Source organism: Synchiropus splendidus, chromosome 6, assembly GCF_027744825.2.
Source record: "Synchiropus splendidus isolate RoL2022-P1 chromosome 6, RoL_Sspl_1.0, whole genome shotgun sequence".
Taxonomy (NCBI): Eukaryota; Metazoa; Chordata; class Actinopteri; order Syngnathiformes; family Callionymidae; genus Synchiropus; species Synchiropus splendidus.
In genome coordinates, this window is record NC_071339.1 from 17,752,353 (window position 1) to 17,777,680 (window position 25,328).

General features: G+C 48.6%; 6 protein-coding genes across 6 annotated transcripts; 2 read left to right on the plus strand and 4 right to left on the minus strand.

The window, feature by feature from the left end:
- Positions 1-755: 755 nt before the first annotated feature.
- Positions 756-5,903, minus strand: ccdc51 (coiled-coil domain containing 51). Its single transcript, XM_053869081.1, has 7 exons — positions 5,720-5,903; positions 5,238-5,285; positions 4,950-5,160; positions 4,744-4,881; positions 4,503-4,667; positions 4,065-4,271; positions 756-3,956 (listed from the first exon to the last, which is right to left on the minus strand). The coding sequence occupies exons 2-7, from the start codon at positions 5,240-5,242 to the stop codon at positions 3,405-3,407; spliced, it is 1,278 nt and encodes a 425-aa protein (XP_053725056.1). The 5' UTR covers positions 5,243-5,285; positions 5,720-5,903; the 3' UTR covers positions 756-3,404.
- Positions 5,805-7,240, plus strand: tma7 (translation machinery associated 7 homolog). Its single transcript, XM_053869083.1, has 4 exons — positions 5,805-5,948; positions 6,510-6,565; positions 6,857-6,944; positions 7,069-7,240. The coding sequence occupies exons 1-4, from the start codon at positions 5,933-5,935 to the stop codon at positions 7,101-7,103; spliced, it is 195 nt and encodes a 64-aa protein (XP_053725058.1). The 5' UTR covers positions 5,805-5,932; the 3' UTR covers positions 7,104-7,240.
- Positions 7,241-7,852: 612 nt separating this feature from the next.
- Positions 7,853-9,734, minus strand: dnase1l4.1 (deoxyribonuclease 1 like 4, tandem duplicate 1). The gene is made up of 8 exons (XM_053869082.1): positions 9,591-9,734; positions 9,433-9,521; positions 9,284-9,370; positions 8,999-9,224; positions 8,781-8,938; positions 8,625-8,721; positions 8,500-8,560; positions 7,853-8,139 (listed from the first exon to the last, which is right to left on the minus strand). Exons 1-8 carry the CDS (start codon positions 9,693-9,695, stop codon positions 8,000-8,002), a joined length of 963 nt encoding a protein of 320 aa, XP_053725057.1. The 5' UTR covers positions 9,696-9,734; the 3' UTR covers positions 7,853-7,999.
- Positions 9,735-13,589: 3,855 nt separating this feature from the next.
- LOC128760820 (E3 ubiquitin-protein ligase TRIM35-like) lies at positions 13,590-15,317 on the plus strand. The gene has a single exon (XM_053868505.1). It carries the CDS (start codon positions 13,668-13,670, stop codon positions 15,048-15,050), a length of 1,383 nt encoding a protein of 460 aa, XP_053724480.1. The 5' UTR covers positions 13,590-13,667; the 3' UTR covers positions 15,051-15,317.
- A 528-nt stretch (positions 15,318-15,845) lies between these two features.
- mcm2 (minichromosome maintenance complex component 2) lies at positions 15,846-20,631 on the minus strand. Its single transcript, XM_053868412.1, has 20 exons — positions 20,567-20,631; positions 19,891-20,084; positions 19,574-19,746; positions 19,372-19,502; positions 19,075-19,213; positions 18,909-19,006; positions 18,725-18,846; positions 18,454-18,661; positions 18,241-18,375; positions 17,988-18,179; positions 17,824-17,917; positions 17,670-17,748; positions 17,411-17,582; positions 17,206-17,332; positions 17,019-17,131; positions 16,781-16,945; positions 16,638-16,712; positions 16,384-16,566; positions 16,104-16,259; positions 15,846-16,033 (listed from the first exon to the last, which is right to left on the minus strand). Exons 1-20 carry the CDS (start codon positions 20,570-20,572, stop codon positions 15,923-15,925), a joined length of 2,673 nt encoding a protein of 890 aa, XP_053724387.1. The 5' UTR covers positions 20,573-20,631; the 3' UTR covers positions 15,846-15,922.
- Positions 20,632-20,982: 351 nt separating this feature from the next.
- Positions 20,983-24,712, minus strand: pigu (phosphatidylinositol glycan anchor biosynthesis, class U). Its single transcript, XM_053868255.1, has 12 exons — positions 24,570-24,712; positions 24,190-24,254; positions 24,059-24,118; positions 23,769-23,831; positions 23,162-23,271; positions 22,993-23,093; positions 22,822-22,919; positions 22,597-22,751; positions 22,360-22,503; positions 22,167-22,291; positions 21,891-22,033; positions 20,983-21,791 (listed from the first exon to the last, which is right to left on the minus strand). The coding sequence occupies exons 1-12, from the start codon at positions 24,697-24,699 to the stop codon at positions 21,678-21,680; spliced, it is 1,308 nt and encodes a 435-aa protein (XP_053724230.1). The 5' UTR covers positions 24,700-24,712; the 3' UTR covers positions 20,983-21,677.
- Positions 24,713-25,328: the final 616 nt, after the last annotated feature.

The window sequence follows — 25,328 nt, forward strand, 5'->3', positions numbered from 1 at the left end:
TTCAAAAGTCGACACAAAAAAACACGGACGAGTCACAAAGTCAATTGCAACAACATTCTTGGTGGCATGAAGGTTGTTTATGTTCAACTGAAAAACAGGTTGTAGTGAGAACCTGTGCTGGAGAACATGCAAAGATCAGTTTGTAAATTATACCTGTTGGATGTTTCAAGTCTGCCTGACACACAACACCAGTGTGAGATACGGTGTGATCCCAGCAGGAAACGTGTGTGTATGTGTGTGTGTGCGTGAGATCAGGATCTGCTTTCAGGCCAAGCAGAGAAACACAAAGAAGCGACAAGGGTTAAAGTAAACAACAAATTCTTTCGGCTGCAACAAACTCGACAGAGACACTGGACCGATACGTCCAAGCGTGAAACAGTGGGGTCTGGCGATAATACGTGGGCGGCCTGATGCAGAAAAATGCCGAGGACTAAGAATGACTTTGCAGATTTTGGCTCTCACAGTGACTCAGTGTGTCAGGTGTTGCGTTATGTAACATAAGGGCAGATTATGCACACAAACATTCAACTCCTATCATGTCAAACTCCAGTGCTTCAACCACACCTGGTCATCACCACAATGGCTGGGATGACATAATGGGATGTAGCGCCTCATGCTGGGCATCCGCCATGAGGCTGCAGTCATTTGCAGAGCATTTAATGAACTAACAGGGACTCACTCACATATGTGGGACTCCAGCCTGTTCTCTGAGTCACTATGAATGAGTCGACACTGCGAAGGAATCGACAACTGAAGATTGTCCGCACGTCCCCACAATATAAACTTCATACCAAACTTATCCCATTAGAGCAGCTGTATGACTCACAGGAAGGGTTGGGTCCACGGCTCATGGGTGAATGAGCAAAGAGTGAGCTGCAGGAGAAGCTCTACCAGAGGGAAACTCATGGACTACTGCCCCCAGTGGGTGAATGTTGGGTTGGGCTGGTGAACTCCCTGACCCCTGTGGGGATGGTCTGAATCAAAGGCAAGTTTAACACTCACAGACATGTCTAGACACAGTCCCACATGTGTTTGACCCCATGATCCTGTGTCAATGAGCAGCGCACACACACACACACACACACTGTGTTTTGTGGGGAGATTTCAATGGCTTTCATGCTTGCCTCTCTAATCACTCTAATACTCACCATCCCAAACAAATGGCTCACCTTCACCAGGACCTAAACCAAAGTAAAATTCAATTGTAATGACATAGTTATTTTGAAGTTTTAATCCTCAAATTGAGGGATGGGCGAAAGGTCTCCACAAATTCTTTTATAGCTGTACTTGGTCCCCACAAGTGCAGATATAAAAGAAAACACACACACACACACACTCCCAGCAGGGTGAACTTGCTGCCCTTCACAGTTTGAACAAAAGAATTAAATCTTTCTATTAACCACTTTAGCTTAAATGAATAGTCAGTAGTTTCAGGAAATAAACCCTTGCAGTACGTGTTGTGGATTTTGCATACTATTCATCATCAATCTCTGTGAAGCCACTTTAATAAAGGACAACATCATCACCTTAACAAGTGAAGGAACACTGCAGGAAGATGAAGAGTGCAGTAAGGGAACATGTTGTGTGAGGGAACATGAGGGGGGAGGTGTAGAAAACGTGAGGCGTGAGGATCACTTATTTCACTGGGCATTAGGAAACTTTCCCCGTCGCCTGGATGTTTACAAACACAGAAGTCTTCCACTCACAGAACTTTCCATCATAAAGACATTGTAAACGGTGACACAATCTTGTTATCTGTAAGAAGAAGCCACTGATTTCTTCTTTATCTTGTGCGGTCATGTGACACAACAGGTCACTTCCTGCTTCCTCTGGAAACTGCCATCAGAAGCACGATGTGACACCAAAACTTAATTTGGGGTTCAAAGGTGACTTAATGTTCATACATGAGAATATTGCAGTAATAAATGTGAATTTATGATTCTCACTTCTGTGAACATTTATAAGCTTGCCTGTTTGTGGGTCAACAATACACCTGATCTCACTTTTGAAATCAGGAAGTTGAGAAAGTTGTTGAAAGAAAGTGATGAGGAAATTAAGTGTAGTGTTTACAGATGCAGAACAACAGCATGTGGAGAAAGACAATTCTGGCAGGAAAACATTGAGGAATAAACAATATACACTTCATCTGTGAGAGTTCAGTTGTGTCTCGATGTAGTGTGTTTCTGGTCATGAGTGAGTGAGTCTGTGTTGTCAGCGACAGTTGTGCCTGCACTCTGTTTTGTATTTTTGTGTGTGTTTGCTTGTTCTTCAGGTGTGTGTGTGTGTGTGAGAGAGAGAGAGAGGGCATGTTTTGTCAGACTTGCAAGTACCATGTCTTGACAAGTCACCTCCTTGTGAAGAAAAGTAAAGTTAAAGTAGTTTCAGTTTGGTTCAAAGTCCTAGTTAAGGTTAGTAATGTCTTTCGGATAGTCAAGTTAGTGGAGGCTGAGAGGCTGGGGAAAGAATTATGGCAATAAGAGGTCCTCACAGAAATAGTGAAACACCACTGTGCTTGTGTGTGATGTTCTAACTAAAGGCAACATCTGCTCAGGAGGATTTTCAGAACCAACAGAGGAACTGGACCAGACCAGATCTGCGTGAATGACCTCGTGAGGTCTCACGCTTCTTTTTTCGCTAAGGCGCTGGTTCTGGGTTGTAATGACACCAGGGCTTCTTGAGCAAAGAAAACATCAACTGTTTGTCCCAAAGAAAAGTATCACACAAGAAGGAAATGACATTCAAACAAGGCTTCAAAGCAGTGACATTTTCAGGGAGGTGATGCCTCCTGCTGGTCAGAAAGCTACATTACGATTTTTACGTTTTATTATCTGTATGATGTTTGTGGCTCAGAAACGTTATCGGGCATGTCATAGCGCCGTTATGTGGTGAACATGTATACTACAGTTGGAGCCCTGAATTAGTTCAACACATATTTTCTAATTTTGTTCTGCATCTCCAAAAGTTTACAATGTGGTTCTGAAAGAATTATATTGTAAATATTTGACATCAAGTTTATTGTTCTGTTTCAGTGACTGTGCTGTGAAACATCAGCAGCTCATTTATTCAACAGTCTCACATGGATCAGAACCATGGAAGATCCAGTCGCAGCCTCAGTGCAGACGTCACCAACATCACGTCAACAACATGAGTGACACCTTCAAGTAATTTTAATTTAAAATAATCAGTTCTTCATCTCACAATCTCAGTGCATCTTGGTCTTGGGCTCGGAAGCGTCTATCCGGCTCTGGCACCACAACACGGACTGGTCCAGTTCAAACAGAATTATAAGCTTTGAGAGCAGCCATTACTGATCCACAAACCATGATTGGTTCAGGTATGGAGGACCACGTGGGTGCAGCGGGTTCTGCCAGGTCAGGACCAGGTAGATCCAAACCGGCTCTCCTCTAACCAGGTCCTCTTAACAGCAGGTATACTGCAGAGATGGTCACAGCAGCGGCAGTTGAAGTGACAATTGCGTTTAGTATGGTGTTCTGTTGGATACCTTCCCCTAAGAACTTCTGGGTCTGGTCCAGCCTCTGCAGAACCATCTCAGATTTCCACTGGTCCCTGCTCTCTGGACGCTCTGCTGTTCTAGAGTGCCACTCTGACTTTGGGGGAGTCTCGAGGAACTTCCTCACCTGAAGTAGCTCGCTCTCGACCCGACCCAGTCCCTGCTCCAACTGACCAACCTGAGGCATGAGGGACCCAAGAAGGGATTCGGCCCGCTTGCTGCCTGAACTCAGCTCTTTTAAGACAGAGACGGGGAGCATGGGCGAGCCTGTGGTGGGTGCACTGTCAGGAGTGGCAACGACCCGCTCATGCAGAGTGACCCGCAGGCTGTCAATGATAGTTCTGAGTTCGTCCTGCTGGGATCTGTGGTTCCCAGCCTGGACTCTGAGGGCCTCCTGTAGGCTCTCCGGACCCTTCTGGGCCTCCAGCAGCAGCGACTTCAGCTCCTGAAACCAGCAAACAACACTGTCAGACCCAGTCAATGGGTCCAGACCTAAATCCGGACCAGATGGAAGGATCTCCTAAAAGCCGCTTCTCCACAAGGGCCCTCTCACCTGCAGACGAACCCGGTTGATATATGTTGACCCCATGACTCCGATGAGCGCTCCCAGCACCGACCCAATAATGGACCAGTTCTTGGTCCTCTCTGCACGGGTCCGCTCCTTCTCATGGCTTTCGCGCACGCCAGCTGAGAACAGAGCAAACTTCTCGCGCTCCGACTCCTCAGAGTTCTCGTACGCTGTCCGCAGTCGGCGCTCTTCCTGCCGACACACCACAGCACCCGGCTCATGACTTAAAGGAGCGTTGAGGATGTGCCATTAAGAAAACAATGCGTCAAGGTGAGGAACCGGTCGCACACAACACATGTTCACGAGACATTTGTGGTGGAAGTTGGTGAAGCGTGATTCACCTTGTAACATTTTGTGTGACTCTAAAACAGATCAGAACACAAGTGCACCACAGACAGCCAGAAACATGAGGGGCCGACAAACCTGCAGCAGTTTGTGTTCCAGAGTAGCTAGTTCCAGGTAGTGAGCCTCTTCTCTTGAGACTCGATCCAGTCGGTCCCGGACCTCCTTCAGCCGGACCTGCAGGGCCTCCAGGCTTAGGTGGGCCTCCCGGACCATCCCTCTGGCCACCATGAAGGCCGCCTCCGCCTGCACAGACAGCGACGCAGAGGTCAGAAGCAGAGTCCACTTCTTGAACCCATAGGAAGTGATGCTTCAAACTGACCTCTGTGACTTTGCTTTGAGCGTCTCTGACCTCGTTGAGACCTACAAACTCCTCGTACCTCGCCCACCATCTGTTGACCGAGGCCATGGCCAACTGCAGTGACTTCTGACCCCACTGTCGGCCGAGCTCGCCTGCATGCTGCAGGTACAGAAGTCACACATTTGTCATGCTACCGACCTCAGCGTCAGATGTGGATCAGTTCTGACCTGCAACCCGACCATCACTCGCTCCTTCATGAGCTCAGCTCCGCTCTTCTGCTCAGGAGGGGCGCGGCCAGCGGGAGGCGGTGGGCTCGGTTCGTGGTGGGCGCTGAAGGGCCGCAGCAGAACGACTCTGCCTGCAGGACAGCCAAGAGCGAGGGGTCCGGACCGGCAGCAGAACCCATGAGTCCAGAGGGACAGCTGGACCCCGCTGTACCTGGAATACAGAGCCAACTGAGAAACACAACTTCTCTCTAGATCACTCCAGCTGGAGCTGCTGCTCAGGACCCTCACCTCATGGAGACGTACTGTAGCTGAGTCAGCCCTTCACTTCACCAACACCTGAGGAGAGAGAGTTACTTGACACGTGACGTCAGCTCGGAGGCTAAATAGCTTGTGGTCACTGAGCAACGTTACTAGATAACGATACACATCTCATCATCGTGACGAGGTAATAGCATTCAGGGGTTTCCATCACGTGACTGAAGCGCATCAGTTCGATGATCGCTGAACGTATATCAAACCTATACCCAGACTATAGAAAATACATTGATGAATTGGTGATGTCACTATTGGCGTAAGTCACGCGTTTGTCACTCAAAGATCCGCGCATTTAAACGCTCTATAATCGAGAATCTAACCGTCTGAACTCTTGTTAACTCAACGCCACCTTGCAGGAGCTACAGCGGACAAGATTCATTCAAATTCGCGAACAGAACCGCACCGTATGTGCAGTCCGTAGCACTCCATTTGACGCATGGTAACAACTTACATACCTGTTTCTTCAATGTCAACGTAAACATGACACACAACACTTTCTGTCAGCTAACCGTTAGCACGTAGCATGCCATGCCTACGTCATTCTATATCCGGCCCGAACGTCAGCGGGTCCATGACGGCGCGGTCTAGCCAAACAGCCGGCTGTGCTAACGATCTTCAGCAGAATTCTTCTGGTCCTCCTCTCAACTAGCTGTCACCAACTGCTGATTATGTCTGGCAGGGAAGGTCAGAGGCTGTTTTGTCGGAATTATCTGGGCTGTCATGGGTTTGAGAACAAGTGTGAATTTGGGTGTTAAAACAAAGCAAGCGTGGATGTACGTGTGTCAGAGGGCTAGCGAGCTAACAAGTGCGCTGCCTTATCTAACTCATTCTTCTTCTTTTAACCTCACGAAGCTATGAACGCAGACCTTTGGGATGTCGTCGTAGGTGACATCCGCAATCGATTATGATGTTAATCTATTTATTTTAGATTAGTTCAGAGCAGTAGTTGGTCATTTTGGCAGAGAAATGTGTTCACTCGATACTGTGTGCAGGGATATTCAAAAGTGAGATGAAAATACACAAACAGTGTAGTAACTAAATCGTGTTAAATGTCATATCTTGTTGAATAAAATAAACGCCTCGTGGATCTAGATTATTATTCCTGTAAACGTGTTTCATTACGATTATAAAATAGAAGTAATATGTAAAAGGTATTTAGTTTTATGGGCAATATTATTGTACATCCTCGTCAAAATAACAATCTTGCTTATTAGCGTTTTATGAGTCAACTTGTTTTGATTCCAGGCGGAAAAAAGAAGCCCCTGAAGGCCCCGAAGAAACAGAACAAGGAGCTAGATGACGTGAGTCAACACAAGTGTGTCACACTAAAATGTGCTCCAACACTGATTTTATGTAAACCGTGCGGATGTTGCACTCTGAAGATAATGGTAAAAAGACAAGAAGACAACCATGGTTGTTTTCAGTGCAGTGTCACTCACCGGTGACATTTATCAGAAGAGAATAAAAACACTGCCTTTGCAAGTGGAAATGAAGGAAAATAGATTTTTTCACATATTTTTTTTAATAATGTGGTGCAGTGAGGGCGTCGCTTGAGTGTTGTTCTGCTGGCTGACTTGTTTATGTCTCTCCAGGATGAGCTGGCCTTCAAGCAGAAGCAGAAGGAGGAGCAGAAAGCGTTGGACGCTATGAAGGCCAAAGCTGCAGGAAAAGGACCTCTCGGTGAGTGCATACCATTTCTATGTTCAAGCAAACCAATTTCGTAATAAAAACAAATGGGGTATCGCAACACCAATTGCAGAACAGACATGAAGTCGTTCTCAGTTAATTGTTCTCGTCCCTGCAGGTGGCACTGGCATCAAGAAATCAGGGAAGAAGTGACATCACCACCTCGAACCAGTCTGGACCCGAACAGACGGCATCATGTCTCCATAGTCCTGGTTCCAGCTCACTCTCACAACTGATGGGGTGCTTGTGTTGTTTTGTTCTAAAGCTCAAAGTCAATAAAGTTTTTTTTTGTAATAATCTGACCCTGAGGTTAATTTCACATGACATCTGTCATAGTGTTCCAGCCTTTGGGTTGACACAGACCACACACACTTTCTGCAAGCAAAGTGACGTGCAGTAACACATTCACATTTCTACATCTTTCTCTGTCAGCTTCTCCCTTCAGGGGTGGCCACAGTGGATCATCTTCCTCCATCTCACCCTGTCCTCTACTTCCTCTTCTCTCAAACCTACCAACCTCATGTCCTCCTTCACCACCTCCATAAATCTCCTCTTCGGCCTTCCTCTCCACCTTCTGCCTGGCAGTTCCAACCTCAACATCTTCCTACCAATGTACTGGCTCTCTCTCCTCTGTACACGTCCAAACCATCTCCATCTAGCCTCTCTGACGTTGTCACACATCACACCTGACACTGTTCTCCAATTATGAATGAGTAACACATTCCCATGTTATTTTAAATATAATTGTGTGAAATTATGACACAAGGACTCACACTGGAAGAGAAAAGCTTTTAATTTCTTTGACTTAACTGCAGTTTGTCATGACCACCAGGTGGCAGCGAGCATGACGTTTCAAGTAAATGATTCAGCCTAAGCAGCAGAGGTAGGTGCGTGGTGGTAGGGCCTCATCTGTGGTGACCTGAGGGGGCCAGAGAGCAGCTGGGGCAGGGTGAGGCGCTGACCTCTCAGATGCTGCTGAGCTCGAATGAAGATGGTTCATGTCCATCATCTGTTGAAGCTTCTCCTGAGACATTCTGGATGCTCAGACCTCAGAGCTCGTTGCTGCCGGTCAGCTTGGCCATTTTCAGCCGCAGAATCTGGATCTCCAGGTTGAGCTTTTCTCTCTCTAGCAGCAGGTTCCCTCTCTTCAGCTCCTCCAGGTCCTCAGGCAGATCCACTTTCTCGTCAGCTGCTAGACCAAAGCACATGATCAGAAGATATGCCTCATCACCTGACTCAGACTTGACTCTGAAACATTGATGGCCAGCACTGAGTCAAAAGTTCTTCTGCACCTGGGTCCGCAGAGAAACACTCACTTGAGTGTTCACCAAGGCAACAACCAAGAACACAATTAAACAACAAGAGATGCAACAGGCTAGATGGAGATGGTTTGTACATGTACAGAGGAGAGATAGCCAGTACATTGGTAGGAAGATGTTGAGGTTGGAACTGCCAGGAAGGGAGAAGAAGAATGGAAAGAAACACGACGAAGTCACAGAAGACAATAGTCTGAGACAAACATCAAGCAACAGTTGCAGAGCGTCATCACCAGTGTCATGGATGGACTTCAGCTGGACTTCCACGGGGTAGTGGTCGCTGACCTTCAGAGCCTGGAAGACACGTTCAGACGGTTTTTGTCTTTGACATGTGATGCAGATGGTCATGTGACCTCACCTGTAGCTCGCTGAGTCCGTATTCTTTCTGGAAGTTGAAGGGTTGAGCTGAGCCAGGCACAACAGCGTGCAGCATGTCGTCTCCGTACACCACAATCCTGAACACTGACATGTCAGCGGCCTCGCTGCTACCACGCTGCAGCTCAACCCGGTCTACCTGTCGTAGGTGTGGTCATTCCCTGTCCTCGCCGTCGTGTCCATGTGGTCCGCAATAAGCCAGTGGAAGTTCTTGTCGCTACGGATGCGGATTTCCTTCATGTCCTTCTTGGTGACATATGCGCCGTCAGCGTTGAAGTCTCCCAGGATCATCACGTTCTAAGGAGGAAGAGTCATCGTGAACGAGCAGTCGGCCCACAAACTCCGAATTCCACTTACATCGGTTCTCCATTTTTCTTTAACATGCAGGAACACATCATAGAGCTCGTCCAACTCCTTGTCCGAGTCATCGGGTTTGGTGTGGACCGGGATCAGCACCAGGTCCTTCAGCACTGTGTCCAGGCAACGGAACCTCAGGATGTACGGGTCTCGGGCAAACACATCCCCACTCTCAGTGGACTGGTCGTCGTACTGGTACGAGCCCACCAGGTCCACCATGTCGTCCCTGAGCAAGACAGGATGACGTCATCAACAATGGGGGCTGAACCTCGCTTGTTGACTCACCTGTACAGGAACATGAACTGCTCTTTGTAGCGCCCACGGCCCAGGCGGGTGCTGATCTTCAGGGTGTAGTGGTGCTGCGAGGTGGACCTGCACACATCAGAACCTGGACTCATGACAGGTTCGGCTTCTGAGGTTTGTGCAGAACGCACCTGTTGAGCGCCTCCAACAGAGCGCGCACCGACTCTCCACTCACATCCACCACCTCCAAGATCACTATGATGTCATAGCGGGACACGATCTGTGGAGGGAGGCGACGGCAGATGACATCAAACCAGAGTGTTGAACGATGATGTGCTACACTGATTACCTTGGTCAGGATGTTGAGAACATCGGGATCGGAAACTTTGTATTTTCCAAATCTTTGGATGTTGAAGGAAGCTACTTTCATGGTTTCTGTGGAAAACACAGACATGTGTTTCAGGGACGTAAAATTACCATGTATGTTTGTCTGTGTGTGTGTGTTTCTATCCTAGTGACACCCCCTTGTGGGGTCCTTTTGCTAGACCTCCCAAGTTTAAGCCTCAATTTGAGGCTGATGAGGGCCTCAAAATAAGTGGGCCATGAAGATTGGGTTTAAGAGTCCTGGTTAAGTTTAGCCATTGGTTTTGGATGGGAAGGTTTAGGGGGAGAGGCTGGAGAAAGGGTTACGGCAATGAGTGGACCCCACTTTGATTCTGTGACAAACCCGGCTGTAGGTGAAAGTGTCTGTGTGTGTGTGGATCTCATGACAGTCAGTCTGGTTTATCTTGGCCACTGGAAGTGAGCAACACCTAGCACGCAGCTGGATAGCATTGTGACACTAATGGCTTCATTCGAAAAGTGTCTTTTTGTTTTAGAAGTTCATTTGCTTCTACTGAAGACGAGCAATGATGCTGACAAAAATATCGCATTTGGACTTCTGCCTAGGCCAACCATGGACGCCCACTAGGAGGAGCCTGGTTTGCCACAGCGATTATGTTTGCATGTCTTGTGACTCTGTCTCGGAAGGCAATCTTCTCTCTTTTTGAACTATTTTCTCAGCCACAAGCTGTGATGTCTCCATCCACACCTCTCTGCAGTCGACACCTGACTGTTCAGCGACAGTGAAACGCCTACTCTCGGCTCACTGACAGACTCCCTCAAAGAGGCCTGTGTTTCTGACTCTTGTCCCAACAAGTAGTTATTTTGGCATCTGCTCCACCAGAGACACACAACAAGTCGACTCAGCGCACACAAACACGAGGAACTAGACCTTCAGGACGTAAACAAAACACCTCATCTTTATTATACAGGTAGGAAGTTATGACTCATGTCACTGAACACTGACATGAGTCATAACACTGACCATGAAATTATTAAATGAATCAGAATTGTGTTGCTAACTACTAACATTAGCTGCAGAGGCAGCCAAAAATCTCAACTATTATATTGTAAACTCGAGAGTAAAATCAGCTGAATACCTGGAAACTAAAGAAAGATTCAGTTTAGTCTGTGGTCACTCTGTAGTAATTGTGACTCTGAAGTCTAAAGCTGGTAGTTCAAATCCCAGTGTGGTTCGAGGTGCAACATCCACTCGAAGTCACTCTGCATAGAGTGACTTGAGAGTGACGTGACGTGACGTGACGTAACCTGCTAAAACAAGAGGCCAGCAAATGGACTTTATTTAATGAAGTTAGAGAAAGAGTACAAAAACAAGTCAGCTGGAAACTATAAATAAAGTCATCAGGTAATGAAGAAGAAAAGTTTATTAAAAGGTAGCTTCCATTTTCTATTTCATTTCTTCACTAAGAACGTCTATGAACTCTGGTTTGGTCGCACGGCTGAAGTTTGACCAGACAACTGAGATGATTTGACTCGTTCAGACTCAGACTTGTTGATCTGTTCCTTGTCGTCTCGGGTCAAACTCCGCACTGCACCTTTAATAAACACACCAGTCTGGAGCAGGACTCACCTGTGAGAGTGGCAGCTGATCTGGACCTGGACACAAGCAGTGGCAGACGAACTGTCAATCTTCTGGACGTGCAAGCGGGTCGCCCTGCAGTTTTTGTAGCAGCCGCAGTGTCGCTTGTGATTGGGCGGGGCCCAACATATAACAGAGTGAGGGGCGGGGGGGGCCTCGCCTACTGGATGTTCAGTAACGTGACATCTGCTGGAAGGTTTGTCAGCCTCAGGTGTTGATGTGAGCAGGAAGCGGTGACGTAAGGTCAGATTAGAGGGTTGTGAGTTCCACGTCGGGGCCGGACAGAGAAGAAGCTGGTCGGCCTCAAGGTAACATCAGAACCGGTTCTGGAGGTTCCTCAGCCGGCAGCACCTTCTGAGACTGACACACCTCTCATCCCAAAGACTTACAGGGTTTTTTTTTTTGATGGTTTAAGAAGATTTTTGGAGACTATTCTCTATTTTTGCACAAGAAAACCCTTCGCCAAACCTGCATTGTTCTCTTGCAAAAAGCTAGCAAACCTTGCTGAACTCGTTGCTGTCGTCACATGTAAAGCTGGTATTTTTGTCTCCAACACTTGACACAAGCCATGAAATTAACAAGCATACAATGTTCCAACTACACACTGATGGTATGGATAATACTCACATGAGGCTTTTGCTTTCTCTGTGCACACGGAAGACAGTTTGATGTCATGCCTTTGTCATAGTTTCATAAACATACAGGGAGTATTGATGCTCATTCACAGACATCAAAAAATCTGTCTACATTGTGTTGTCTCTCAGGGTCAGGCCACAACATTTCGTCCACATCACCTGCAACGTCTTCCAGTCGAAGGCAGTGGGGGAAATATCCCCTGGCATGTTGTCCTGATGCCTGGTCAGTCAGCCTCACATGCCTCCTCCATGGCCCATAAAAGATCTATCTGTTGATGGGGTGACAGTCATGGACCTTCCAGCAGCAAGCAGAGAAGAACTCTTCAGTCTTGTTCAAGAACGGAGGCCGAGTGCAGTGATGAGTGGGTGATCTGTAAACCAGGCAGCCCTAAGGAAACTGACATTGTCCCAGATGATGGCATGTCTGTTCTCTCAACAAGAGTGAGCATGTTGAAGGTGTCCAGGAATGTGTGCGCTATTATTTGGGCGGAGGGTAGTTATCACAGTTTAATCCTATAAGAATTTTTGCCACAAGAAGCCACATTTTTCAATTTGAATGAATTTGGTATATTACTGAATCAAATGATGGACCCTTACATACATTTAAACAACAATGTATTGTTTATTTTGCATCAGTTTGACAATGGCACAATAAATTGTTTGCTTTTGTCCAGGGATTCCTCCATGTTTGTTGTTGTTGTTATCATCCTACCTGCCACGTGTCTTGTGCATCATCCACTTACATAGGTTCCCTGTTGTCTGGAGAGCAAACTGTTCAATTAAATTTTGTCATAATGCATTAATGGTAATAATGTTGTAATTAATTAATGGTAATTGACTTGTTAAAGTCCCACCACTGCGAATTATCTAAGATGGTTTTCACCTGTGCCAGGGAGCCAGACAGTTGACAAAATAGTGAAAATAAGATGCCTGAGTGTGTTGATCGTTTGGAAATTGAGTGTATAGCAGTGAGTTGTGTTTACAGTCATGCAAAAAGAGTGATGTGCATTAGATTATACCTACAGAGTGCAAAGCAGTGAACAACCTGTAACAACCTCTCACTCATCTGAGCCTCACAACAAGTGTTCTTCGCTCCTCATGTGAGCTGAGAGGATCCAACTGTTGACACGACGCTGGATCTCAGCAGATGTCGGCTCAAAAGCACACAAACTCTCAGACTGCAGAGTTCATGGGTGGGTGTGAGTGCTTGTGTGTTCATGTCTGTGTGCTTGCATGTTATCGGCGTGACTGTTTGTGTGTTCATGAGTGTGTTGACTTATATAAATGGACTCAACTGAGAAAGTGTTTGTGTCTTTCAGTACGTGTGTGTCTTCATGTGGGCGTGTCTACCAGTGTCAGTGTTCTTGTACGTCTATCTTTGTGAGATCCTGTATGAGCTTTCAGTCAGCAGAGTGAGGACATGTCGGCAGGTCCTCACTTCGTGAAGCCTCAGTTTTACAGTTAAAACGACAAAATAGATGGTTATTATAACTGGGTTTTAATTTTGTTAAGAGTAAAGGTTAAGTTTAGCCATTTGTTTTAGATGTTTATGTTTAGAGTGAGAGGCTGGGGAAAGCATTATGTCAATGAGAGGTCCTCACAAAAATAGTGGAACAAACCTGTGTGTGTGTGTGTGTGTGTGTGTAAGCTGGCGTCTTAAGATTCCGTCAGCGAGGCTCCTCCTTGGTCAAACCAGGAAGCAGTGCTCAGTGCTGTCTTCAGGAAGCGGCTCACGAACACAGAGACTCGAGGCTGGAGCTTTGCCCAAGGGCTCTCTAAGACACAGACCAGACAGGACATCTCTTCACACATGTCTCTTCAGTCAGAGGACCTCTCGTGCCCCGTGTGCCAGGACATCTTCAGGGCTCCGGTGGTCCTGTCCTGCAGCCACAGCTTCTGTAAGGACTGCCTGCAGACCTGGTGGTCTGAGAGGGAAGTGCCAGAATGTCCTGTGTGTAAGAGAAGGTCCTCTCGCAGCGAACCCCCCTGTAACCTGGCTCTGAAGAATGTGTGTGAGGCATTCCTCCAGGACAGAGATCAAAGAGCTTTGGAGGAGAACCTTTGCAGTCTTCACGCTGAGAAGCTGAAGCTCTACTGTCTGGACCACCGGCAGCCCATCTGTCTGGTCTGCAGAGACTCCAAAACTCATGCTGGACACCGCTTCAGACCAGTCCAGGAGCTTGCAAGCGAGAACAAGAAGGACCTGCGGAAGCTGGTGGAGCCGCTAGGAGACCAGCTGAAAGTCCTCAGAGACATCCAAGGACACTACAAGGAGATGTCCGAGCACATCTTGGTCCAGGCAGAGGATTCAGAGAGAAAGATGAGAGCGCAGTTCCAGAAGCTCCACGAGTTCCTGCTGGAGGAGGAGGACTCCAGAGTCCAAGCACTGAGGCAGGAGGAGCAACAGAAGCGCCAGCTGATGGACGAGAAGCTTGCAGCTCTGGGGAGAGACATTGAGGAACTCTCCAGCAGCCTGGAGGCCTTGGAGGACGAGCTGAAGGCTGAGGACGTCTCCTTCCTACTCCGGTATAGAGCAGCTGTGGACGCAGCCCAGCTGCACCCCCTGGTGGACTACCCAAAGCTCCAGCCTGGCTGTCTGATAGATGTAGCCAAACATCTGGGCAACCTGACCTTCAACACCTGGACCAGGATGAAGAGCCTGGTGACTTTCACCCCAGTGGTCCTGGATCCAAACACGGCCAATCCTGCCATCCAGCTCTCGGAAAACTTGACCAGCCTGAGTCACGGCGAGCGGCAGAAGCTTCCGGAAAACCCAGAGAGGAAAGACTACCACCGCTCGGTCCGAGGCGCTGAGGGCTTCAGCTCTGGGATGCACAGCTGGGACGTGGAGGTCGCTGATAACAATGCCTGGTTTGTGGGTGCGGCAGCGGTCTCGGTCAAGGAGAACATCAAGACCGGGTTCTGGCAGTTGGAGTTCTACAATGGCAAGTACGTGGCTCGGTCGCTGGGAGACACGCCGATACTTCTGAGGGTGAGGAGGAACCTTCAGAGGGTCCGTGTTCATCTGGACTGGAACAAAGGAAGACTGTCCTTCTATGACCTGGACCTGAACGTGCACGTTCACTCCTTCACACACGTCTTCAGCCAGAGTGTGTTCCCGTGTTTCGGCACGTTGAGCGAACCACCGCTGAAGATTATCCCCGCAAAAGTCTCTGTGACGAGGGACTCGTAGCGCCATGAGTCACATGACTTGAACACTCATAATTCCAGTGTTGTATGATCTGGAGCCAGCAGGGGGCACAAAACTCTGGATTCCACTGCTAAGCTTTTGGACGTTGAGACGTGAACTTAAATGCTTGTGTGTTTCATTTTCTCATGTTGTGTTTGTAACAGTAAAGCGCTGAGTGATTCTCATAAGTCAGTGTCTCGTTAAAGCTGGAATAATATGAAAAAGAAAGGTGCCAAATATCCGACAGAACTGCTCAGGGTTATGTGAACAGTGAAGCACATCCGTTAGTCAAATGGTGCCAATTCGTCACCTCAGCAGAGACTTCAATAAAGCCAATACAATATCAACAAGTGACATATTGTTTGTCAGGCTGCTTTTAACACACCATATGGAATTGAGTTGTACTTCTCTGCTGACCCACCACTGGTTCTGGTATTGGTCCCTACATTGCTTTGGAAGTGTAGGAGGGGAGTGAAGAGAGGGTCATGGGAAATTGAGTATTAAATGAGGAGTCAATTGATGTTTAACACACAACCTCATTTCCTGTTTAGCTTCAATGCTGACACACCGGTGGCTTTGACAGCTAAATGTGCTGAATGAGCACAGTAAAGAAACGCTGCTAAAACAAGTCCTTTTCACACGAATACTGTTGTAAGTGTTCTCCCCTCGAGCCAGGGCAGTCATCAGGACAACTGTCGCGACAGGAAACATTTTATCTTGCTCATATCACTCATCGACAGTCAGCTCACACAATCGACTGGAATGTTTTATTATCAAAAACATGTTAGAACAGTTCTCACTTTGTTTCATGAACAAATACATAGTTATTTACAGAAGCTCTAGCACAACAGGAACATTCAAGGCAGAAGCAACACTCAAAACTGCTGCACGATCAGTTTCTTCTTGCCGTCGTGAGTGAACTTGTTGGAGCGGAAAAGTTCCGAGTCATAGAACGCAGACAGGTTGTGGATGTTGATCTGCCGTGCCTGGAGGGGGCGCAGTAGAAATGTCATGGAAAGGTTTTCGTTTGTAGTTAGCCTTTAGCACAAGCTTCACCTTGTCATGCAGGTCTTTCTCAGAGATCTCGATGGTGTCGTTCTGAGCCCCGTAGCGGTTCCTCTGGTACGAGACCTGCTCAGCCACCAGTTGCTTCAGGATGAAGAGCAGCAGCTCATTGTTGTCGCGACGGAAAGCCAGGTACCTGGCGAAAGTCTGGAGGCGAAACACAGGTTTAGAGTAGATCGGACGTAGCTCCCACACACATCACAATCTGCTGGGCCTGAGCTGAGCCTAGTTGTACTGGACCAAACTCCCAAGCCAGAGGTAGGTGACCCACCTTCCTCATGCTCCTCATGACACTGAACTTCTGCGTGTCGATGAAACTCTCCAGCATCACCCGGATGGCCATGTTGACGTCGTCCTCCAGCACGTGGTCCCGCAGGTGCATCTTGGCATGTGACTCGGACATGCGGATCATGGACTCGATGTGTCGGACCGTGATGGGGATGCTGCCGGTCGCCTGAACAGAAGCGACACCCCGGTCAGAACTAAAGCCCTGAGAAGAGCGAGTGCCACCTGCAGAGGACTAACCATGGACTCCTTTCGCAGGTCACTGTAGATCCGGGCCACTTTATCCTGGTCCATCTGGTTTAGTTTGGGGTGGACCTGTGAGACCAAGTCACGCATGAGTAAAAGACTTCATTGTGACGAGCTAAACAGCCGCGCGCCCGTACCCGCTCTTTGGCGTAGATGATGTACTTCCTGAGCAGCTCCTGCGGGATTGGCGGAACGTCGGAGGAGTTGGGCAGGACCATCTCCTCCAGAGCCATGCCCCCCTCCTTATTTCCTGGGTGATGTTTGATGTGTGAGCCCACCACAAAACGGGCCAACATCTCATCCTGTGAAACACCCAAAAAAGTCAAGACATAGCCCTCAAGCGATCCTGGACTTTTAAGAGTAAACTTCAGGTACCTGAACCGGGTCAATGGTGTCGCGGACCACGCAAAGAATGTCAAATCGGGACACAATGGGTTCCGTGAGGTCCACATTCTCAGCGAAGGTCAGTGAGGGGTCGTACCTGCCGCCTGAGGGAGAGAGTCAGACTTCAGCGATTGACGAAGTGAGAGGCACAGCTAGCTCTGGTTCCAGAGTCAGTTACCGATGGGGTTGGAGGCAGCGATGACGGTGCAACGCGCCTGCAGCGACGTGACGATTCCAGCTTTGGAGATGGAGATGCTCTGCTGCTCCATAGCCTCGTGGATGCTCGTCCTGTCCGCGTCGTTCATCTGGATATCACGAAACAAACCATAACCTGAAATCTTTGTCCACGTGTTCAATTTCAACCTCAGTTAACCAAGACTCACCTTGTCGAACTCGTCAATGAGACAGACGCCCCGGTCAGCCAGTACCAGGGCTCCGGCCTCCAGTGTCCACTCACGACTGACCGGGTGTCTCTGCACATAGGCAGTCAAACCAACGGCTGACGCCCCCTGGCCGGTGGTGAAGACGGCGCGACTTGCCACCTTTTCAACGTACCTGCGGCAGAGTGGGGAATGGTTCTGATCCAGTTCATGGTTATATGTGCTGGTCTGGTCCAGAACGAGACCTGGCCAAGGCTCTTACTTGAGGAACTGGGACTTTGCCGTTCCTGGGTCACCGCACAGTAGAACGTTGAGGTCTCCTCTCACCTTGTGTTTCCCTCCTGCAGAGATGATCACATGACTTGGGTGATGCAGCACTCAAGTCATGTAACCACATGTGAACGCAGCGCCCTCACCTGGATTCTTGGGTACACCACCAAACAGCGCCAGGGCAAGCGCTCTCTTGATGTCCTCATGTCCATAGACAGAGGGCGCCATGCTGGCGAAGATCTGCAGGAGACAATCCAACAGTGACCCTCATGTGCATCAACGGTGACCTCTTCACGGCATCCGTCCTCACCCTCTCGCCAATGCGCTCGTCCTTGGAGAGCGTCACGATGGCCTTCACGTCCTCGTCAGTCAGCTCGCCAACGGCCACGCCCTCATCCCGCCGAGTGATGTGGTTGGCGAGGATGACGGTGGCAAAGACAGGGAAGCCGTTGGCCATGTTGAGCGAGCCGTCATAGTTGTTGTGGTAAATTCCCGTCAGCTCCTGCAGGACACGCCGTCAGTTCTCACGTCCCTGGGCTTCCACATGTCACAGAGTCACTCACGATCTCGTCTCCAGGCTTGCAGCTGTCCACCAGGTCGGCCAGCAGGATGGCATCTTTGGAGCGCGGCAGGCGACCGGCTGCCACTTTGCCCGGACTCTCCTGGATGGTGATCCGCTGGTAGTTCTGGTACACTGTCTGCAGGATCATACGATCACATGGTTACGAACTGGCCCATCACAGAACCTCTGCAGTCACATGACCAGCCCACTGTACCTCCTCCATGTTGATCTCAAATGGCCCCTGCGACTGACACTGAGGGCAAGAGCCAGGCTTCACTTCCTGGTTCTGAGACTGGAAGAAGGGTCCGAGCACAAAGCTACACTTGTTGCAGTTGTACTTGACCATGCCGAGCTGCGGCAGCACACCAGTGCAGCTGCTGACCACGCCACTGGTGCGGATCAGCTGGTTCAGGTGCAGCTGCCTGAGGATGGAACGACACGTCACTTCCTGTGCACGGGGATCGCTGTGGTGATCAGTTGGTTACCTGAGCGAGCGGATCTCCTCCACCAATGGCAAGTTGCATATCCGAACGTGGATCTCGTGAGCGATACGGTCGTATTTTGGGTACATGGCGAGCACCACCTCCTTCGCCGCTTCGTCGAAGATCTGCAGACCAGAGTCCATGTCAGTCCCCGAGAACCAAAACCAGACCTAAAGCATTTCATCACCTTCAACATCTCGGTGGGCGCCTCGGGCAGGAAGTACGCCAGCACGTGTTCCCTCGCAGCCAGCTCCTCGTAGTTGACCACCAGACTCTCCTTATTCTCTGGAACACCGAGGACATCTGTCAGAATTCCGAACACATCTCAACACAAATGTTCCCAGAAGCTGCACCTTTACACATATCGCTGATCTTCTCCTTGAACACGTTGTGACCGTTCTCGTCCACGTGAGTCCGCAGAAAGTTCTTGAAGCGGTTGTAGATCTCCAGTCTGGGTGCTGCCATGGAAACCCACTCACGCACCGTGTGACCCTGCAGGAGTCAAGAACCAGGTCAGAATTTCACAAGCACATCTGCTGGTGACTTTCCATCTGACAGGGACATGCCCCCACTTCCTGCCACTCGATCACAAGTTCACTGAAGTCTAAAACATGTCTGAGATGAGAGATTCAGATCTCTATCAGACAGACCTTCATGTCCTCCAGGTTCTCAATGCTCTCGATCATTTCCTCGTCCTCTCCGTCAGCGACACCCTCGGCGGCTCGCTCGGCCAGTCGTCTCCTGCGGGCTGCAGGACGCTCCTCGTCTTCATCTTCGCTGTCTGGCATGTCAGAACATACGAGTCATGGACCACGATCAAACAGGAGTCCACCTTCTGCTCAGTGACCTCACCATAGAGCAGCCCCCTCCTCAAGCGCCCGCTGACTCCCTGTTCGCGGTCCCGTCTCCTCATGGCTTCTTCAGCGACAGCCCGAGCGCTAGGCGACAGCTCTGACAGTTCCTCGTCGTCCAGGTCCAGACCCTCGGCTTCGTACTGGTCCAGAGCTGGAATGGCCCGGTAGTCCCTGTGGAGGGGAGCCAGATTATAGTGACGTTTTATTCACTCATACATTGCAGCAGATCTCAGATGAGTCTGCTGTGTTCAGATGAACGTCAGTCTTCATGATGAAAATATTAGTCTGCTTGAAGTTTTGACCGAAGGCGCTCACCTCTCCATCCCATCTCCAATCAGTTCCTCGCCGTCGCCGTCCTCCTCGTCCTCCTCAGGCAGGTGTCCGTCCCCCAGCAGACCCTCAGACTCATCCTCAAAGGGAGGCAGGTCTCTGCCTGGGCTGGAGGTCAGATCGCCTCTCCTGGAGGCTCTGCTGGGGCTCGTGGCCATGTGGAACGACTCAGAAGAATCCTGGAGCAGACGTGAACGTCACTTTCAATGCCCATCGTGGGTGGTCATAACGTAACGCCTCTCGCGGTCAAAAACGGCTATAAAAACAAAAGTTTCTTTGTCGCCCGAAGAAGAGGCAAACTATCAAAACAACACGGGTTTTGTTCAGGCAGTTCATGTTCGCCGCCGCTCGGCCTCGGGACAAAGAGAGAACCGGTGATCTGACCCACGTTACATTTATGTACAAGGAGCTCCGCTATAAAACTCCAGTTTACCACTCCATCCATCCATCCATCCATCCATCCATCCATAACCACTAATCGACTCATTTAACGTTTCAATCGGTTAAAATTGACATCATTATTTTCATATCAGGAAGTTGACAAAGAAGCAACACAAACAGCGACGTCAACAGACAGTCGTTTGATTGCCAAACAAACTTATTTCTCTGATGAATAAAAGGCTTAGCTTCCCAGTTAGGTAAACTCTCCGAAGAAACTCACCGCCATGGTCTTGTCCGTGTGCTGTGCAGCTCAACTAACTTCTTCCGTCACTGGGTCGCTTTTCGCGCGAGTCGGTCACGTGTCACAAAAGCCCGCGAAAATACATCAATATTCAGCGCAGCAGATGACGCAGAGGAGTGTCATTGGTCTGAGGCAAGAACGCGGCGGGACTGAGAGCAACGTGGTGCCCAATGAGCGTTTACGGTCAAACAGAGAGGGCGCATAGTATATAACGTCATCAGATTTTCCCGGGAGTTTACTCCTGTCTTCTGTTTTACAATGATTCGAACGTCGGAAATCGGTCATTCCGGACACATATTTTAAAACTGAGACGTCAATTGAGTTTTATAACGTCGGCGTGAACAAATATTGGCTGGAGTCCTGTTTTCTCAATTCTGCATTCCATCAAACTCCTATTTATTGAAGTTTCCAGAATCTCAGGCGTGACACATGTAAACGTTCAATCGACAGACTGTTACTTGCATCTTTAATTTATCCCACACTCAGTCAACAACCTCTCCTTGACAAACATGATCATACCAACAGTATAAAAGGCAACGTAGTGAAAAACAAACACAAAATATGTAGCAAATAAATAAAACAAACAAAAAAAATGTTCAAACGACAATAGAGTCCCTGGTTACTTCAGTTCTTCCTGGGAGATGCTGAGTGTGTGTGTGTGAAACACTGCTTCAATAGGAGGACACTGAGCGACACGCTTCAAACAGGAGTGCGATTGGTGTGATAATATTTAACCCGCATCCGTGATGTTTCAGTGAGTCATGTCTTTTTGGGCCTCCCAGCAGAACTGTGGGTCTGGTCCAGTTGCTCTGTAGTCTGTTCATAAACATCTCCCTGGACGTCCACTGACCACATGTGGTCAGACAATGCTGCAAGCGACACAAGCTTGATGACGTGCCAGTTGAGTGAAAACAAAAAGATATTTTTGATGTTGACGAGTTTAAGAACAAAACACGGGCCTTGACAGTAAAAGCGCCCACTGTTGGCCTCATGTTGAACTTCAAAATAAGAGCCTCCTGGGCTCCACAGGTTTGCCCGGCGATGAGGAAGTGTCCATCGTCCTCGGCAGGTTTTGCCGGTTCTCAGTGTCTCACTTGAGGATCAGCGTTGCCTCAGAGCCATCCTTCCTCTTCAGGTACAGACCATAGGTCAGGTGGTGCTCACGCCGCAGGAAGGCGTAGAAATAGTCAGACACCAGCAGGATCTGAGTGGAACAGGGAGACCGTGGCCAACAATGTCACAACCTTCAGAGCAATACTTCACCAGAGAAACGTCCTTCAAGGACCATGAGACATCAACGTACCTGAGCGACGTTGAAGAGCAGTGTGATGGCGTAATAGAAGTTGGAGTTGGCGCTGCCGGCGTAGATCCAGAGGTGCCAGAGGACCGGGAAGAGAGCGGCGCACGCCAAGAGCACGCACGACACAAGGAAGATGTTCCTCAGGACTGTGGAGAGGAGACCTGTGTTACCATGATGACCCACAAGCCACAAAGGAGACCCCTGCCAGACCAAGTGTTATTCTAGATCAGGTTGTTATTTTGCTGTTCTGGTGAGTGGCAGCACACTAGAGGGACTCACATCTGTGCAGGTGACTCCATACAGGCAGGAAAGACAGGTAGAGGGCGATGTCTCCCACCGTGGGGTACGATTTGAAGATGGATATCACAGCCAGCTGCATGAAGAGCAGGAAGACGGGGTGCTCCCTAACGCACAAAGTTACACGTTATGATTCATATTCGTGGCGCATGTAGCTGGTGTGGGCGTGTCTTACTTAAGCTTGATTGACAGCGGGATGGTATAGAAGAAGACGTTGATCTGGAACACGCAGAGGAAGAAAAGTCGGAAATGCTCGAACATCTCCGCGAAGAAATACCAGAAGAGGCCGATGTTGGGGGTCAAGTCTGGCACTGAGAGGCTGGAGAGACCAGAACAAGTCATCAGTCCAGGGAGTGCCGGGAAAGACCAGGTGATCTGGACCTGCCGGGATGCGATGAAGACCTGGACTTACATGAATCCATAAACAGAGGAGAGGTAGTCCCATGAACCCAGCAGAAAGAAGGACAGGCCCACGATGACAAACAAGCTGCCCAGGTACATGAAGAAGTACTGGACCAGGAACCACCAGAAGCTGACCCGCCGAAAGTTGACGGGGATGTACTGACGCTGTGGGGAAGGGGGGGTTAGAAGTCATGACCTTAGAGGTTAGATTCAGGTGGACAATCAGTCAACTCACCTGCAGCAGGTAGAGCAGCGCCGGAGCCACCAGCGTCAGAGGGTAGATGGACTGGTATGTGGCCAGTGAGAGGAAGATGGCACTCAGCAGCATGTTCCCTGCAGAGAAACAGCAGTTCAGGTCAGTTTTGATATGCTCTGGTCCACGGGAGAGTGAAGCTACTAAAAAGACCTTTAATGGTGGCAAGGATGAAGAGAGCGATAACCGAGTTGTTCAGACCGCAGGTCGACTTGGCCACACAGGATAGGATGGTGAACGGGTTCAAAAGGTAGCTGCAGGAGAGAGTAGGTTTTAGGTCCTGACAGAGCCTGGGACTTCAGGAGTGTGGGACAGCACTTACAACATGGCCACCTTCACAGGGATGTAGAACATCTCAGCTGGGCTGCGGACCAGCTCGTGACAGTCTGGGGGGTAACGGTCGGCCTCCAGGGCATATTTCTGTTTCCTGAACTGCAACACGCAAAGAAACACAGGGAGTCCAGCAGATGTAACAGAGGCAAACAGACATGTTACATACTTTGGTGCTCTTAGTGACCACCAGAGGGTCCCTTGGGCCTCAAAAACACTCACAAACTCATTTGCCTCAAGGTTAAGTGCTTCTGACTTTTAGACACGTAGAAAGTGAGTCTGACTCACTGACTCAGTCACTGTGACCATAGATGAGACAGACGCAAGTCATCCGGTCTCTTGAACAAGTTTACCTCTTTCAACTGACTTGGAAATGTCACTCAATTTTAAAAATGATTAAAATATTGCAGTGATTGATAAAATTGGTTTGTCTAGAAGTGTTAACTTTGGAGCAGAACCATACACCAACAGAGTCCCACACACACACACACAGAGAGCGGGCGCAGAGTGACTCCTCCAGACCAGGGTCTTCCTCACTTCAACATAAGCACATGAAGTGATGTCAGCTGCTGGAGCTACAGTGTGTTGCAAGCTCTTACCACTTGTTTGTTGTAGTCCTGCATAGCCAAGTAAAGAGCCACTGCCGTGATCACGTCTGCCAGCTGGGGAGAAAACACATCACTGAGTCACAGCGAACCGTGATAAAAAGGTTTGTCCGAGCAAGCTCAGCCCCGTGAATAACAGTGTCACTTGTCACTTCCATCATAGGAGCAGCAAGAGTGAGAAGAACGTCCCCATACTGACTCGACACTTGTCTGCACAGAACATTCGGTGACAGCCTCAGATAAGGTCACATCATAGGAGTATAGATACAGACAGTCCCACTCACAATGAAGGTGATCTCTGCGTAGTCCACCAGGAAGTGGAACAAGTAGATGATGAGTGGCGTCTGCGGAGGGACAAGTTTTGATCAGTGTGTGTGTGCACACGCATCTGCAGGCGTGTGTTTGCGCGCCTAACCTCGTGGAATACATCGCCAGAGTAGGGAGAAACTCCTAAATCCAGCAGAGCCAAACCTTCAATCACTAGACAAGAAGTGACAATGAATGAACAAATACATATTTTAAAAATACAGCACTTTCAGAGCTATTTTTTTAAGATCCTGAAGTACATTGAATTAAATGAGATAGATGTCCGGAGCATTTTTATACCGGAAGTGATCGCATGCAGGTGGAAAACACTTGACACAAATAGCATTTATTGACATTTCGACGTCAGCTCACGCGACTAGAAAACAATTTGAAGTCGTGTGGAAATAAAATTATGTTCTCGTCATCGACCGGCTCCACTTCATAAGTCGGTTGAGAAACAAATCTACGAAAACAGGACACGTCGCTCACCTCTTTTCCACGCAGTCAGCGGGGAAACCACCTCCACTCTCTCAGAGATCAGGTCCGCGAGACAAGACCTGAACAGAACCGCTCGAACCGTCACAGCCACGATCAGCAGCAGAGTCAAAGGAGCAGCCATGTTCGCGAGGCGGAAACGTCCACCCGTACAAGGGCATGATGGGAGACGTAGTCCTGCGCGGGCATAAATGCGGAAGTGATACGGTCGTTGACATAACAAAACATTAGAAACTGTACCGGAACATTAAAGATCTTTTTTTTTAAACAGAGATTAGTTGCACTTTCAATCTAGAGGACATAAAGACTGATTTTAGCTGTTTTTCCTCTGAACCGGAACGTTTAAAAAACGTTGCTTTCATTAGAGCACTCGATGTGTCGGACCACTACAAACCGCCCCAACTGTCGTTTAAAAATGCCTTTTTTATTTACTGAGTCATCGATACATATAAACTCATGCACTAAAGTGATTTTATTAAAACTTTGCACCAGGATCTGTGTTAATATTTGAGTAAATGTGATGTAAAATCACGTCTTCATTTCCATGAAAAACCTCTTGGTCGAGCTTTCGTGGGAAAAGGTCTTGGAGTTGCCAAAAGCGCGCAAACAATGTAAAAGATATTTCATTTTAATGTACGTTTAAATTTACGTTTTTCATTCATTTAATTGTAAATAAATTATGTGGCTTGACTCCCCAGCTTTTTGTCTCGTTTGTCTTTGCTTTGAGTAGTTGGAATATTTTATCAATTTGTT

Coding starts and splice junctions, on each gene's coding strand:
- tma7 (XM_053869083.1), top strand. Junction 6,566..6,856: donor AGAACAAGGAGCTAGATGAC/GTGAGTCAACAC, acceptor ATGTCTCTCCAG/GATGAGCTGGCCTTCAAGCA. Junction 6,945..7,068: donor TGCAGGAAAAGGACCTCTCG/GTGAGTGCATAC, acceptor TCGTCCCTGCAG/GTGGCACTGGCATCAAGAAA.
- LOC128760820 (XM_053868505.1), top strand. CDS start 13,668: ATGTCTCTTCAGTCAGAGGACCTCTCGTGCCCCGTGTGCCAGGACATC.
- mcm2 (XM_053868412.1), bottom strand. Junction 18,376..18,453: donor TTGAGATCAACATGGAGGAG/GTACAGTGGGCT, acceptor ATGATCCTGCAG/ACAGTGTACCAGAACTACCA. Junction 16,567..16,637: donor ACCTGCGAAAGGAGTCCATG/GTTAGTCCTCTG, acceptor GCTTCTGTTCAG/GCGACCGGCAGCATCCCCAT.
- dnase1l4.1 (XM_053869082.1), bottom strand. CDS start 9,695: ATGTCTGTGTTTTCCACAGAAACCATGAAAGTAGCTTCCTTCAACATC. Junction 9,371..9,432: donor CTGTTGGAGGCGCTCAACAG/GTGCGTTCTGCA, acceptor TGATGTGTGCAG/GTCCACCTCGCAGCACCACT. Junction 8,561..8,624: donor ACGGACTCAGCGAGCTACAG/GTGAGGTCACAT, acceptor CGTGTCTTCCAG/GCTCTGAAGGTCAGCGACCA.
- pigu (XM_053868255.1), bottom strand. CDS start 24,699: ATGGCTGCTCCTTTGACTCTGCTGCTGATCGTGGCTGTGACGGTTCGA. Junction 24,255..24,569: donor GCTGACTGCGTGGAAAAGAG/GTGAGCGACGTG, acceptor CTTCTTGTCTAG/TGATTGAAGGTTTGGCTCTG. Junction 22,752..22,821: donor CGCTGCTCTACCTGCTGCAG/GTGAGTTGACTG, acceptor CCTTCCCCACAG/CGTCAGTACATCCCCGTCAA.
- ccdc51 (XM_053869081.1), bottom strand. Junction 4,272..4,502: donor TGGAACACAAACTGCTGCAG/GTTTGTCGGCCC, acceptor GTGTGTCGGCAG/GAAGAGCGCCGACTGCGGAC. Junction 3,957..4,064: donor TCAACCGGGTTCGTCTGCAG/GTGAGAGGGCCC, acceptor TGCTGGTTTCAG/GAGCTGAAGTCGCTGCTGCT.